This window comes from Odontesthes bonariensis, chromosome 10, assembly GCF_027942865.1.
Source record: "Odontesthes bonariensis isolate fOdoBon6 chromosome 10, fOdoBon6.hap1, whole genome shotgun sequence".
Lineage (NCBI taxonomy): Eukaryota > Metazoa > Chordata > Actinopteri > Atheriniformes > Atherinopsidae > Odontesthes > Odontesthes bonariensis.
In genome coordinates, this window is record NC_134515.1 from 39,755,219 (window position 1) to 39,766,550 (window position 11,332).

The window sequence follows — 11,332 nt, forward strand, 5'->3', positions numbered from 1 at the left end:
TGACCTGTAATCGTTTTTCTTTGGCTCCAAAGACAATTACCTCCTTTTTGTTTTTGTTTAGCTGGAGAAAGTTGTGGCACATCCAGTCAATCTCCTCAATGCACTTACCAAGAGCCTGTACAGGGCCTCGGTCTCCTGGTGACTTTGTAATATATATCTGCGTGTCATCTGCATAGCTATGGTATTTTATTTTTTTGTTTTTTATAATCTGTTCCAGTGGCAGCATGTAGATCTTAAACAGAGGAGGACAGCCCCTTGAGATGCATCATCTCATTTTCAAGGGGATCCTTACAAAAACATAGATATAATCAGTAGTATGAGATCATAATTAAAGGTAAGTCCAAAACAATATGCAAAACATTTAAACACAAAGACACCCATACTACACACACCCACAATCACTCACACAATGCACCCCCACGCCTAGTCATCCACCAACCATTACCTATGTACACGTACATAAATATTCTTACATACAATACAGTACATACACACATAGTGTACAAAACATCAAGGCATAAAGTAAAGCACAGTAGAAAAATCTAAATATAAGGTACTCGATCACAAGCAACAGGCGAGTAGGTCCCAACAGACTGAGTCCAACAGAAAAACAAAATCAAAAAGAAGAACAGGATGTTTGACAATGAGTAAATAAAGATGATTTAAAGATATGAAAAGAGGTGATAGATCTGAGTGATTGCGGTATTTTATTCCAGTCTGATGGAGCTTTAAACTTGAATGTGCGGCGACCAATATCTTTCTTGATTCTTGGAGTATAGAAAAATAAATGATCAGTATGCCTTAGGCTGTACTGTGAATGGAAAGGTATAAGATTGTTTTAGATACCGAGGGAAATTAAAATAGATACACTTAAAAGTAAATAATGACCAATGAAATTTCCTTCTCGCCTTGGGAGCCAGCCAACTCAAGGACTCATGCATTAGACCGGTGTGGGTCCTGTATGGGCACCTCAGAACAAATCTACAAAGACTGTTATATAAAGTGTTTAAATAACGAAGATTTATTTCTGGGGTGTTGCTATAAATAACATCAGCATAATCAAGAATTGGCAGCACCAGTTGTGTCACAATTCTTCCTCGGACTTGCAAAGAAAAACATTCAATAGAACGGTAAAGTGACTTAAGACGACCATAAATTTTCTTTGTGATTAGGTTGATATGAGGTTTGAAAGATAGCTGCGAGTCTAGCCAAAGGCCTAAATATTTTAATTCATCAACTTCTAGCGCTGTACCATCCAGGTAGTTGATATACCAGTTTTTTAGTAAAACCAAAGGATTTTATCTAGTGCAAAACAGCATAAGATATGATTTATTCTTATTCAAAAGAAGTTTATTGCCAGAGAGCCCTTTTTGGACTAGATTTAAATCAGACTGTATTGAATATTGAATTTGTGAAATGTCTAAAGTGGAGGAGTATATTACAGTGTCATCTGCATATTAGTGAATTTGACAGTCAGAACAGATTTGTGGAATATCATTGATAAAAATGGAAAATAATAAAGGGCCTAAAGATGAACCTTGCGGTACACCTTTGTCAATAATCTTAAAGTCTGACTGGCTGCCTTGAAAAAAAACATACTGACTTCTATGATGAAGAAAAGAGTTGAAAAATAGCAAAGAGTCTGTAGAGAGACCAATAGCATGTAGTTTGTCTAAAAGGAGATAGTGATCAACCATGTCAAATGCTTTAGAAAGGTAAATGAATATAGCACCTGTAGGCATGTTGCTGTCAGATGCTGACTGTATATCGTTGGTAAACTTTAGGAGAGCAGTGGTGGTTGAGTGGTTTGGTCTAAAACCAGATTGGTGCGGTGATAATAAGTTATGACCATTAAGAAATTTAGATAATTGATTAAAGATGAGTTTTATTAATTATTGATATAGGCCTATAATTATTAATGTCTGTGGAGTCACCCCCTTTATGGATAAGAGTTACTCTGGCACATTCCAGGATGAGGGAGTTTGAGAAGTTGCAAAAGAAAACATAAGGCAAGTTTAAAGAACCTAATCTCCAGACCATCTGGCCCAGCACCGCACCCAGAGCGTAGACCATCAACGACCTGTTGGACATCAGTTAGTGTGACTAAAATACCATGTCTTTGTAACATTATGGTGTTACATGTTGATAATAATAATAATAATAATGGATTTTATTTATAATGCACTTTACATTCTTCCGAACCTCAAAGTGCTACAGAATATGAAAAACAAAAAAAAACAAATATCAACTAAGGAAATAGAAATCAAGAAATTATTAAAACGTGAGGACATGTAAAACCTGGAAAGGCTTTACTAATAAGATAGGTCTTAAGTCCTCTTTTAAAAGTGTCAATTGACTGTGGTGCTCTGAGGTGTGCAGGAAGAGCATTCCACAGCTCAGGGGCAACCGAGCAAAAGGCCCGGTCGCCCAGAGTTCGTAGCTTAGCCCTGACAGGTTTGAGGAGGTTGGTGTTTGAAGAGCGGAAGTTGCGTGTTGATGGTTGAAGGGAGATTAGTTCCTTGAGGTAGGAGGGGGCGTTGCCATGGATGCACTGATGGGTTAGCAGGGAAATCTTGTATTCGGTCCGGGATACGATGGGAAGCCAGTGGAGTGATTTGAGTATGGGTGTGATGTGTTCTCGCTTACGCACTCTCATCAGGATCCTGGCGGCGCTGTTTTGGATGTATTGGAGCTTTTTGAGGCTCTTGCCAGGGATCCTGATGAGAAGTGCGTTGCAGTAGTCTAGCCTGGAGGAGACAAAGGCGTGGACGAGTTTTTCAGAGTCAGCAATGGTGAGTGAGGGGCGGAGTTTCGAGATATTTCTGAGGTGGAAGAAGGAGGTTTTGTAAATGTGGTTGATGTGGGCTTTGAAGCTTAGCTGAGGGTCCATTTTTACTCCGAGGTTTGTGACAACTTGTGAAAGTGGAATGTCCTGTCCAGAGAAAGTGATGCTGGTTATGGGAGATGTGTGTAGTGTGTGTGGGGTGCCAATTTGCATGATATCCGTTTTGTGACTGTTAAGCTGCATGAAGTTTGTACTCATCCATGCCTTGGTCTCCTCCAGGCATGTAGTGAGATTGGATAGCGGTGTTGGAGATGATGCGGGGGGGGTTGGTTTTGATGTAGAGCTGCGTGTCATCAGCATAGCAGTGGTAGTTGATTCCATGCCTGCTGATGACACGGCCGAGGGGTAGCAGGTACAGGGTGAACAGGAGGGGGCCCAGGACAGATCCCTGGGGCACACCAGAGGTGACAGGCTGGGTGTGTGATTTAGACCCTCCCAGGGAAACGTATTCTGTCCGGCCGGAGATGTAGGAAGTGAGCCATTTGAGAGCAGTGTTATTGATACCGATGGAGTGAAGGCGGGTGAGTAATATGTTGTGGTCTACGGTGTCAAACGCAGCCGTGAGGTCCAGGAGGATCAGCAGAGAGGGGGAGCCTGCATCTGCCACCATCAGAAGGTCATTTGTAACCCTGACCAGGGCGGTTTCCGTGCTGTGGCCGGATCGAAAGCCTGGTTGAAATTTTTCACTGAGGTTATTGTGGTTGAGGTGATTTAAACAATTATGGTATCTTGTGTATCTCTTGAATATAAATATTTTATGTCTGATCTACAATGAAATGGATTTGAACAAAGTACAGATTTTAAGCCAGTTAAAAAGTAGTATAAACTGTATAAGTGTATCAAGTCTGCAGTTACCAGCAGTTTCAATAAAGTTTCCTAGGAGGAAAAAAAAATAAAACAAAGCGAGATCAAGTTTACAAGCAGGACACAGAACAAGAAAAAACACCATCTTTATTGTTGCTGTCAGTAAGTAATAACTGATCAGCTCTCTGCGCTGCCTCAGAGCTCACACTGCACGAAAAGAGGGATTTGTGTCACTGTGGACGGCAGTGAACATCCGCGAATTTGCCTAATTTTCGGACGCACCTGGGCGCTTGCAGGCAGACAAACTTTAAGTTTGTTGAGCGAGAAAATCGTCGGAAACGAACCCGACTCGCGGCGGGCTCTCACAGCGGGGTGCTAATGGCCCAGCGATTAGCACCCCGCTGTGAGAGTGTCTGGACCTCTCACTGGCCTCGCTGGTATTGGACGAAAAAGGCACGTGATTACATGAAAAAGCTCCTGTAAAGCTGACCGCCCATTGGCCAATAAGGTTAATATATGCATACTTTATATGGGCATATCATTCAGCAATTATGATTACTAATATTCCTGGGATGTTTGTGTACTTCATATGTTCACGTCATTCTTATAAGCTGCACTATGACTAGGCTAATGCAGGCATGAATGACGTGAATCTATTGAGGAAATGAAAAAGGAAACTTTTTTTTTTAAAGCGCTTTTATTGCCACACCACACAATGTACATAGCTTACATTGTAATAAGAACCATATTGATAATAAAGAATTGAAAACTATATACACACACACTGCTGTAGCCTACAATATACACAATAAGCCTAAACGCCGCCGTTTGGAATCCGCATTACTCCGGTCCCTGCAGGGTCTGCGGGAGTTGTCAGACGTCCTCATCCTGGATCAGAAGCTGGCTTCTGGGAGCTGTTGGAATAACCAATAAATAATCAAAACATAGTCTATCCATGCACAGCATATTGACAACTTGTCTATAAAGTAACGAAAGTCATACTTGACAGCGTATATGTTCTTACTCTCTTTCACTCTTCTGTGGTGAGACTGTGAGTATTTCGGGATGGCTTCAAGACGCGCCTGTAGCACAGCACACAGGTCCGTCACGCAGCTGAAAAAAACAAACAAGAGGAATGAATAAAATGACCAGTGCTTAAAAGTATCAGTGCCAGCCGTGGTAAAAGTCAGCGCCGCTCACCCTCGATAGTGTCCCCGTCTACCTCTCTGAAGTTCGGACTGTTTGACACCGCCTCCTTCAAGCGACTCGTTACATCCATATTGTGAGGTGACAGTAGCCTGTAAAAACAATAGGCCTATGGTTAATAAAAAAAACTGCATTAACGTAACGTAACATCGGGTCCAACTCAACTAGATATTGGGAGAACATTCACTTATTCTTACCCTTGATCTGGATTATAATGCCACGGTGAGTTATGCAGGCGGCGAACTGCTTCCTATAAATTGAAAACACGAAATTCATTTTTTTAAATAAAGCAACTCACACTGGTTTTCACGTGATGGACACAATTAAGTTGAGTTTAGCCTAAAGCCACAGTCAATAACCTACTCTTACCGCGATTTTCGGATTCTGTATCCGCCTTCTCTTGGGGGTGCGCTCTTCAACTTCTCTGGATTGTAACTCCAGTGCGTTCTCGACGGCCATCTTGCCTCCAACCTAGCGAATCTCTGGTCGATTCCCTCCAGAACCCTCTCCACGACCGTATCCACAGTGCTGGCCACCATACGAGACATCCCGGTCATAGCATTCAACAGGACTTTCATTTGATCTGCCTGTAAGCAAGTGAGTAAGTAAGTTTAATATACAGCACATTTAAAATCAGCGAGAACTGTCCCAAGTGCTGTACAGTGTCAACAAGACTAAAATTAAACAATCAAATGGTCATGTGCAAGTAGAAAAAAACACACAAACCTGTAGACCCGCAGAGAGTTGCTGGGGAGTTGAAAGCAAGTCGTCTTCCAGCCATTGTATTCCGCAAACCAGGGCAGTTTTCACAGCACGGGACCTCAGCGATTTCTGTCTGCCTTGTTGCCGCCAGATCTGCTCCTTAAACTTTTTGTTTACACTGCACGACACAATGTTTCTCATACGTGATTGAACGAGAGCTTATGCGAGCCGTTAAGCTCCACCAATCATATGCGTACACGTCATTACACGGAATACTCGCGAGACAACCTCCCGTCCTTTTGCTATTTAATGTTGTCTGACCACAGCTGGCAATTTGCACTGTTTTGACACAAAAATGGACTCTGCAAGGACAAAGAAAAGACCTCGGCGATATTGTGACCATTGTGACACCGAATTAAGCCATACACAATAAAACACTGAGCGCACTACTGCACATTATGTATACAGGCCAGATTTCTATATTTCTATTTTATTTAAGAAACCTTTTAGAATATTGCTGTTGCATGCTTATTTTATCTTTATCTTATCTTTATTATTATACATTTGGACATCCAGTGCGGGCAACAAAGAAAAGAATTTCATTGTTCAGGGAAACACGTTTCTAACTGCACATATGACAATAAACCTTTGAATCCTTGAATCCTTGAATTTTGCCCACAAAAAGCGGTATTACAAAAGAGGTGTTTGGGAGGAAAAAAAACAGATATGCATCACCTGTCACCAGCAGACAGCGTGCACCTCTTCTTTTTCAAGACAACACAGCAACAAACTTGGCTGGAGTTGGAGGTGATGGTGATGAACGTGTAGAAACAGGCCTGCCCACCCCCCACCTCACCTGACCCCACCCCACTTGAAAATGACTGTGGCAGCTCCTGACCTGATCACTGGCATTTACATATTAAAGGCTCTCCTAAGTAGGGGAGGGGAGGGGGGCATGGGGGAGCAGTTGCCAGGTCAATTTGCGACAACTTGGGCCAAGTTTTCACTTTTACCACCGCAAATGCAGGGGCTTAACGTATGCGGACATGTAAGGGGCCACATACATCCACAAATCCCTCTTTTCATGCAGTGTCAACAGGTGGATCTTTTACACAACAGAAAGTTTGTTTTCAGGAGCTTCCCAGTGGGGAATTAAAGAGATGTCTGATGTTATCAATATGGAGATGTATATTCATCATGATATAAGCATATCAAGTCTTTTTAAAGCCAGGTTATCTATTATATGAATCAGGTGGAAAATGCAACAGAGGTCCTCTGTTCCACCTTTGGATAGCTAATTTTGTTCACTGACATCATGGGAAAAATGTGTAGCCCCATAACATAAAAGAAAAAAGGGCTTACACTGCTAAAAACATACAGTATTTGATGCATGGTTTGAAAATAAAACCAGCATCATTAACCTTTTATTGACAACCTGTAACACTTTCCATGTCTTGACCACATTCTTTAATAGCCACCAAGACTTTCCTCCATTGTTTTGTATTGGCGTAAAATTTGGACTAAAATTGGGTAAGATATCAAGTTGTTATCTGATTGTGTTTTCTAACTAATAGCTGACAATTAGTCATCTACAAGCCTCTGTTTAAAGAAAGAAAAAAATTCAGACGACAGGAAAAAAAAAATCTTTGTTTTCACACGCCTGAAATTTCGTTTCAGTTACATTTCTGACAGTTTAGGAAAAAAGGATAACAGTATTTCAGGCAAATTTTTATTTTAAAAAACAGCACCAGACTGGGCAGATTTTCCATAAGTGACATTGTGAGGTTGTTCATTCTTAATCAATGTAATCAATGTAAAAGTGGTCTAACAAGGAGTCTCCATTTAATGACGCTATGGAACAGAAGCAGGATAGCCTTAATGGGACATTTCAAAGAGCTTTCATTTTGAAACGCAACACCTAGTTGGCTTTCGAAGGTGCCGCATCGTCATTATCATTAGTATTATCATTGTTATTGTTATTTTTTGGCAGCAATTCTTCTTTGTAAAAATGTACTGACTGAACATCCATCCATCCATTTTCTATACCCGCTGAATCCGTCGGCCGGGTCGCGGGGGGGCTGGAGCCTATCCCAGCGGAGAGGCGAGGTACACTGTGGACAGGTGCTAGTCCAGCACAGGGCCACACTGAGACAAACAACCACACACATTCTTAATGACAATTTTAGAGACACCAATTAACCTTACACTTTTTTGTACAGTGGGAGGAAGCCGGAGAAACCCCACGCATACACGGGGAGAATATGCAAACTTCACACAGAATTGTCCCAGCTGGGAGTTGAACCTGGAACCCGCTTACTGCGAGGCGATGGTGCTAACCACCACAATCATGCAGACCCTGACCAAAAAAATGAAAAAGAAAATCTAGATGATTGTTTTTCATTTTAAACGTGAAAAGCGTAATATACATCATATATACACATAGTACAAAACGACGTGAGGGCAGCCTGTTGCTTTAGCGTTCATTATATAATGTAAGATCTGAACATATGTGATCACAAGTGGTCAGTCTGAGAGAACAAACTGTTTACTCTCTACAGGCAGTTGCTGTATTCTGCTTTTATTCAGGTGGGATTTTTACTTGTCATAGGGAATTGTTTTCACGGACGTTTTGGTTCTTTTACAATGATAAAAAAAGAGTTTATTCCGCCACCCCCGAAACTGCGTCTGAGTTCGAGCCAATTATAAGTGTACGGTAACTGTATTCAAATAAAACACTATAGATTTAACTAGATGGTGGGAGGGGCGATGCTAAATCCAAAATATTATTAACGCCGTTTCATTGGCAGATGACGTGTGTGAACATCCATGTCAGTTCCAGTCAAAAACATGCTGGTGGAGGATACAACAACAGGCAGACTTCCATCAGCTATCCCTGATAGTTGTCGTGATTGTTATCGTGGTCCATGTCATTGCTAATATGTGACCATGGGTCTCAACTTCCATCATTTATCCTCCACAGGCTCATTGTTCCTTGGTCCCTTTCGAACACTCTCGGGTGTCATTCTGCTGCAACACTCGTTAGACAGGTTCATTTATGATTACAGTCACCTACAAAAGGCTTGACCTACTCATTTCAAACACTTGTTTCTTCTCCACCCAAAGTTCAGACAGAAGACATCACTGAAGCGTCTGATAAAACATTCTAATAAAGAGAGACGTCAACTCAAACACACACACCTGTTTATATTGTCATGTTTTCTCTGAAAATGTAGAGATACTTTCAGCTGTGTCATCAAAGTAACAAAATAATTGCCAGACTCAGCAAATATGCAAAATAATTATTTTACTACAATAAAATCTGTTACAAGAAAACTCCACTTTTCCCAACGGGAAGATAAATAATAAAGACACTTCAGATAATTTATTATTTAACAGCTGTCATGTAAAACAGAGATGGGGGTTCCGAACCAGAACCACGAGGGACCGCCCATCAATGAGTCCATCCCAGCTGTGTTGGCTGTGAGATGGGCTCCGGTGTTGGCTCGGTGACTTTAATCTGTAATAACGAAAAAATGAATCTGTAATAAAGAGTCCTCCGCGCCTGTTGACAGAACAAAGACACCTCACTGTACCACATTTCAAGTTTATCTAGATTGTCCAGAATCAGCAGATGGTCAGTGATCAATATCGAAAAGATTACTGACTCTTCTTAAAAAAGTCAGAGACACCGATGCATCTGAAACATATGTGTATAGAATTATTTGATTTCTTTACCTTAAATCGCAATTATCTTCCGCGTTTATGTTTTTTTGGCATCATGTCTCAGTTATATATGCATGTTCAATAACTCGATGCCAGACTAAAGCCCTTCCATACGATCTCATATTCTAACAGCGTCTCAAAGAAAGCACATGATGTGTGGGTAAAAAACCAAAAACTGTCGATGTAACGGGATCTAATATTTTGATCTGTAAGAAGGATGCAGTGAATAGAAAAGTTAACTCCCTGCCTCCTACCTCAGCATCCCAGTCCGCTGAAGGAGCCGATCCTTTCCAAACGGACTCCGAAGCAGCTCCGAAGCCCACCTTTCTTGAATCGGCTCCACGAGCGCTTTGAGGTCCTCATGAAGTCTTTGAATAGACGCGCGAGCGCGTTGTCTTTATCCGCCTGTGCAGAGTTGCTGAGGTTGGAGGAGTCCCAGGGCTGCTGCTCTGGAGCACCAAACACCGATTTGTCTGTCTTGAAATCTCCCCCCTCCACCCCCATCACCTCAGAGGAGTACAAAGGTGCAGTGCTGATCTCCTCTTCTAAAAGCTGTTTCAAACTCTGCAGGAAAAACAATACCCAAACTCAAATACACATAGCTCTGCATTAAGGTGCTCAGTTTGCCTTTCTGATCAATATGTAAGGATTCCTAAATCATGCGTGGCCAACTGACATCTTGTTACTTCACTTTTTATAAAGTGTTGAATACATCAGGTCTCCTCTGCACATTAGTGACATGAGAGTTTAACACAGGTGAAAAGGACAGGTGCACTTACCTGTAGCTCAGAAATGGGTATCGCTCCTATAACATTAAGCAGCAGCAGAGATAAAAAGCAAACTGGGAAATTTGAGTACATTTTCTTTTGCAGTTTTAGTTTTTCTTCTTCTCTGAAGGAGTAGTTGGCACGCACGTCACTGCTCCTGCTCTCCTTTGGCTCTCCAGCAGTACAGGTGGCGCCTTTATATGTGACCTGATTCCGTCACCAAGCCTGGGAAAATTAATGAGGCGCAACTAATGCTCCTACATGTGGGAGTAGAGCCTAACCTGACTATCTGAGGTGTTTAACCTTAACATAACTGAAAACTGAGTTAGAGCTCCTCATAAACTTCTGCATTTAACTTACAATACATATTTCTGCAGACAACATCACAGTGACGAACACAATATGTTTAAAGATTGATATTATAATGCAATAAATACAAAAAATTATAGATATTCTTCTTTGTCTAAGGCACAGTTGCATACCTTTAAACAATCAATGAGAAAACACAAGAGGAAATGGTATTCCATTTATTCTGAAGAATGTTCCTTAAGTTGGAAGGGTAGTTTTATAACTTGTGGCCAGGTTAACAACTATCCACAGGGCTGTATTACCTCAACATTCAACTGCAATGATTATAAGAACGTCTTGCTGAAAAGGTTCCATCTGCTAGAGATGGAATTAATCTTTTTCGTCACACAATTTGTACAACTTTATTGTAGGATGCTATGACCATAGCCAAAAAAAGAAATACCGAATCTGACTCTTATTTACACTGTTTTTCACCAATTGATCTGGCTGACTTAAAGTCAGTGACTGGGGCTTCCAAACCATGAACATGTCTGTTCTTACCAATCCCAACTAAAATGTTTAAGTATGTTATGGTTTAATGGTTAAGCACAGCTTAGGTTAGCAATGTTGCATTTGAACAAACCACAAGACTTCTGGAAAAATGTCCTTTGGACAGACCAGACCAAAGTGGAGATGTTTGGTCATAATGCACATCAGCACGTTTGGAGGACACCAAACACAGAATATCTGCACAAACATACCATACCATACCTCATACCAACTGTCAAGCACGGCTTATGGTTTAGGCTTGTTCTGCAGCCACAGGGCCTGGGCACCTTGCAGTCATTGAGTCCACCATGAACTACTCTGTATACCAAAGTATTATAGTGTCAAATGTGAGGCTATCTGTCCGACAGCTAAAGCTGGGCTGAAACTGGCTCATCAACAGGAAAATTATACCAAACACAACAGCAAATCTACATCAGAATGTCTGGAA

The 11,332-nt window shown here is 41.3% G+C and overlaps 1 protein-coding gene across 1 annotated transcript; it reads right to left on the reverse strand.

Moving 5' to 3' along the window:
* Positions 1-9,535: 9,535 nt before the first annotated feature.
* nppal (natriuretic peptide A-like) lies at positions 9,536-10,200 on the reverse strand. Its single transcript, XM_075475831.1, has 2 exons — positions 10,060-10,200; positions 9,536-9,844 (listed from the first exon to the last, which is right to left on the reverse strand). Exons 1-2 carry the CDS (start codon positions 10,138-10,140, stop codon positions 9,536-9,538), a joined length of 390 nt encoding a protein of 129 aa, XP_075331946.1. The 5' UTR covers positions 10,141-10,200.
* Positions 10,201-11,332: the final 1,132 nt, after the last annotated feature.

Bases quoted from the DNA above. Each gene is read 5' to 3' on its own strand.
- nppal (XM_075475831.1), bottom strand. From the start codon at position 10,140: ATGTACTCAAATTTCCCAGTTTGCTTTTTATCTCTGCTGCTGCTTAAT. The intron at 9,845-10,059 runs GTAAGTGCACCT...TTTTTCCTGCAG, and splicing joins TACCCATTTCTGAGCTACAG to AGTTTGAAACAGCTTTTAGA.